This window comes from Lissotriton helveticus, chromosome 2_1 (genome assembly GCF_964261635.1).
Source record: "Lissotriton helveticus chromosome 2_1, aLisHel1.1, whole genome shotgun sequence".
Lineage (NCBI taxonomy): Eukaryota > Metazoa > Chordata > Amphibia > Caudata > Salamandridae > Lissotriton > Lissotriton helveticus.
Window position 1 is genome coordinate 896,121,525 of NC_136059.1, and position 4,674 is coordinate 896,126,198.

The following is a 4,674-nucleotide window of genomic DNA, read 5'->3' on the forward strand; positions in this document are numbered from 1 at the left end:
TGGCCATTAGTCCAGGAAGGTTCAGGTCATCCTATCTATGGGCAAAGCCCCCCAACTACACATCCCTCCCACTGAAATAACACTCCCAAGCTCAATGAGTAAACATAGTTACTCAACCTCCTAAGGTCATCACACAGGGCTCTTCTGCATTATTCATATTTCAAATCACACAATGGACACATAGTCTTAAGGATGGACTGCAGCACATATACTAATAGTCGGGAGTGAACTTATTAGTGATAACCACACGTCTCTTGTATGATGTACAATTCATAAGAGTTTTACACTAACCCTGCCTTTGCCCAGTGTAGCTACCTATTACCCACTGTAATGCTGTTCAATTAACTGACCAGGGAAGATGGAAGGCAGAGCTGCCCTTTTTGGGATTCATACTCATAACCCTCGTTTCAGCGGCAAGCGTGCAACTCACTGAGCATTTCGGACATTGATTTGCAAAAAAATTAGAACGCGCGCCACTGCTGGTGTTTGCACTTAGGGGATGAAAAGTTGAAAGCTGTTGAATAAAATGAAGCGCTCGCCCACTTAATAAACCTGTTGAAAATTCTTTAACTACAGCGACATTGCTTGTATATGTTAAATCAACAAGCACGTTGTAACTAATAACCACGAATTCAAAGGTCTAATGAAGAACAGCTAGTTGATGTACATTTCTGCAGCAGGAGTTCTGACCTAGTAAACTATTTTGCCTTAACTAACTTAATAGAGCAGACCACACTGAGCCAGCTGCGGGGCCTGGAGCAGGAGAGCAGCTTGGGCATGTGTGTGCGCTGACACTTTGGTTTCAGTTGCAACATCGCAGGTTTCCGTACAAAAATCTATTTTAAACCAACCATGCTCCAGCCAGGAAACCCTGGTTATCTGTAACATAATTTATTTCACCTCCATGCAAGACCCTTAGGAAGAAGTGTCAGGGGATGGGTGGGTGTCGCTGGGACAAGGGAGAGGGGTGCAGGGCGGGGTCAGGGGTTCACCAGGTGCCGATGCAACCTATATAGGGCCATGCTCCGGGCAGAAGTGCTACTGTGCATTAATGTCTGTGTTATTCAGTATTTCGACGAGTTAAAAGAGCAGCTGGTTATGGACGAGAGGGTGAGCGACTTGCGAGAGGAGGTCGACGTAGAGCTCAGGAGAGACCCAGGCGGGCTCCTTCAGCCCGGGCCACAGAAAAGGTCGGCGGTATTAACGGAGGAGAATCGGGAACTAAACTCCGTCGCAGCCCACTGCTGCCCAGCTCCGCCACTCTGGGAGGACGGCAACCCGCTCGACTACCTGGGCCGGCCGCTGCTGGGCGTGGGGCCTCCGCGGAGGCGGCAGGGCGCCCCTCGGCGCCCGCGGGAGTTTACCCCGGAAGAGCAGAAGGAGGCCGCCTACTGGAGCCGGCGGCAGCGCAACAACGAGGCGGCGCGGCGCTCCAGGCAGCGGCGGAGGCTGCAGGAGCTGCAGCTGGAGGCCCGGGCGCTGGAGCTGCTGCGGGAGAACGAGCGGCTGAGGGCCGCGCTCTGCGCCCTCTACTGCCCGCCCGGGCCCCGCGCAGCGCCCGCGGAACTCCCGGCCCCCGCCGCTTCCCTCCACAGGCCGCTGTCGCCAGGGGACCCGCGCCCGCCCCCTGGCCCTGCTGGAGGCAGCGCCGCCCATGCAGCCCCGTACCGGCCTTGGGTGGACCCGGCCCCGCAGCCCTGCGAGCCCAGAAGCAGCTGCCCGGGCTCACGGCCGCGTGCAGGACCCCCGGCGGCCTCTCTGCTCCCGCACAAGCTGAGGCACAAGGGCGGAGGAGCAGTGGGCACACTGGCCCAAGGACCTGCAGAGCTCGGGGTGAGAGGGGCGGTTGGTGGCCCAGTGGCACTGTGCAGAGAGCTGTTGCCTCCCAGGGCGCGGGAAGATGCGCCGGGGCCCGGATTCCCGGGCTACAGTGGCCCCAGCTCTATTCCACTGGGAACTCTCTCTCCGTCCAACCTCCTGAACTGGGCGGATCGCTACACACCTGCTTTTGAACTGCGCAACACATTGTCGAAAGAGCACGCAACATAGCACAGCAGAAAGATCTAGACATTAGCCTGTTACAAATAATTTCACCTAAAAAGTAACCATGGACCCCCAACCAATCTTACCTGTACCAAAAACAGTCCTCCTCATTCAGCACAATACAGATGTTACCCCCATTAGTGAAAACAAACAACCAGGGACTAGAACGCCTTCTGAACTTAAAACCAACTGAATGACAATCATTTCACCAGCTATAGTGTAAGCGGAAAAAAACCCATAGAAAACGCGACTGGACGTCTGCAAGCGATGAAACCGAACCCGAAGATTATCACGAATACACAACTGTCACTGTGACACTTCGCAGAGGAAGAAGAGAATAGGGAAACACAAAACGTGTAGATTGATAGATTCGGGTATTTGGTCGATGTGTGCCTCGGCAACAAATGTAGAGAATGACAAATTAAGATTGCCCTACTTTGTTGTTTTTTCTTCGGAGTGGTGATGCAAACATCTGGAAACCGTGTCACCCAAAAATCTCTACACTTCTGTAAGGGCTGCATTGTATCGTACCGGGCAAGTACAGCGAAGCAGGGCAGTGCCAATGTACTATTGGGCTCAGGTGTCACACCTGTCACTGGTTACATTGTGTGTGTATATGTATGTTTGTGTTCGATAATTCACTGCTTCTCCAGAGAGTTCTGTGTGGACTAAGTTAACAGTTAACATGCCTAATGTGAGATCTACCTTAACCAATCAATCACCATAACGCTTTGAAGTGTCCATGTTCCATTAATTCCTACCATCCTTCATTTAAGTCAGATAGTTGGTAGAAATGAAAGGGTATAATATGGTAGAGTGTACATTAAAGACAGTTCTGGCCATCGACAGGGTGCTTTTGGTGACACATGTTTTCCTGCTATGTAGTTTGCTTCTTTTAACATGTAATGTTTGGGGACGTGGTTTCCCCAGATGTATGCCCCCAATAAAAGAGAATGCTTTTTTGAACATATCCATGTGAGAAGTATTTGGGTTTTTACCCCCACTAGATGGGCCAAGCTCGCAGAACATTGTGTATGTCTATTCAAGGTGATTCTGAGATCATAGCGTGTTTTTTTTGCATTTATCATTCACTTCAGCAATAACTTTAAATTCTCAAAGGAATAAGATGCGTGCAACAATTTTGACACCGCATTCACAAAAAAGAAACAAAAAAGCAGCGTGTGTCTATCCATGCGAAAAGCAATTGACTGCACATTTTGAAGGCCTGCAGGGAGCAGGGTAATTGGAATTATTACAGGTCAAAACTGTTCTGTAGACATTTGTACACGTCAATTTTCTGAGGTACAAATTGCTGCAGCTGTTTCATGTGTACTTTAGTGCCGTTGCGTTCATCTCAGGACACTTTCTGGTGAGTGGTAATGTTCAGCCCCTTATTGAGCCCGGCCTTTTACTCAAAGAGGTGAGCAGTACCTTAGCCTCCAGAACTCAGGTAGAAACCCTTTCTTGCATTTATTTTATCATTGCTAAGTTTTCACTGGGTTTGTTGCTTTCAACTCCCCCCCACATTCTAGTGCTGAGTAGTTTGTAGGTTTTTTGCCAACCCATTACCTTCTCCATGTGTTGATGTTTGTAATCTACTCACAATGTAGGACATTTTAGTGGTGTGCACATTTGCAGTCCTGTTCTATTACACACTGATTTTCTTAGAAGGTAATTATGATTTTAGAAGCAACCACTAAACGTAATAGGGAACAAAAGCTTTATGCTCAGTCAGCATGCTTGTTATTTCTTTTCTCCCCAAACTGGGCATGGTTGTGTCATGGGGTGAGCCGTGAGATGGCTTTGACAGTCCTACTGCAATGCAATTTCCTTATTCTTACAAGGGTCTCTGTGTTTGACAGCACTGAAGCCAGATGTGCTGATTAGATTTGCAGAAGTGGTCACAAATGACACACTCACTTTTTGTGAATCCATTCTAATTTTGCAAACTGACTTATACGCTAATAGGTTAGTTTGCAAAATCGGGAATCATAGAGTTGCAGACCGATCTGATGAATATTAAGTAGACCAGTCATAATTTACAATTTGCTCCAATTGGCAACAATTAGGGAGCCAGCAGACCACATTCTTGTAATTGATTTCAGAAATCAAAGCTTTTTTTTTTTTTTAAAGCAGCCAGTTTCCATAGGGAATGGGTCTGCTTTAAAAAATATATTTAAAAAAAGTTTAAGTGAGAGTTGGCAGTGGTCCCGTGGACCACTGTCTACTCCGCCGTTATGCACCCATGCCATTTTGCAAAGAGGAAAGGATCTAAAGATGTCCCATTCATTTTTGTGATTGAGTTACCAACCCAACCTGGGAGTCGGTAACTTTTCAATGGTTTGGAATTACTAATCGCTATTTGGAAGGGACACCCATAACACTCCCCTTCCATGTAGCGATTCAGAAACCATTTCTAATCATGTTTTGTTATTCAGAAAAACTTTCTTGTATAGTCAATTGGATTTTGTAAAAAAAAAATGTTTTAGAGGGCACACATCCCTAAATGTAGCAATTCACATGGTTTGCAGCCACTAAGACGCTTCTCAGTAAATCTGTCCATTAACTTTTTAGGAGAACACCTACCTCTATGCATGTCCCACTTGGGCTGGCAAAGTCACGCTAGTTTGT

The 4,674-nt window shown here is 47.7% G+C and overlaps 1 protein-coding gene across 1 annotated transcript; it reads left to right on the plus strand.

The window, feature by feature from the left end:
* Positions 1-1,078: 1,078 nt before the first annotated feature.
* On the plus strand, positions 1,079-3,013 carry LOC144819539 (uncharacterized). Its single transcript, XM_078677381.1, has one exon. It carries the CDS (start codon positions 1,099-1,101, stop codon positions 2,047-2,049), a length of 951 nt encoding a protein of 316 aa, XP_078533507.1. The 5' UTR covers positions 1,079-1,098; the 3' UTR covers positions 2,050-3,013.
* The last annotated feature ends 1,661 nt before the right edge of the window (positions 3,014-4,674 follow it).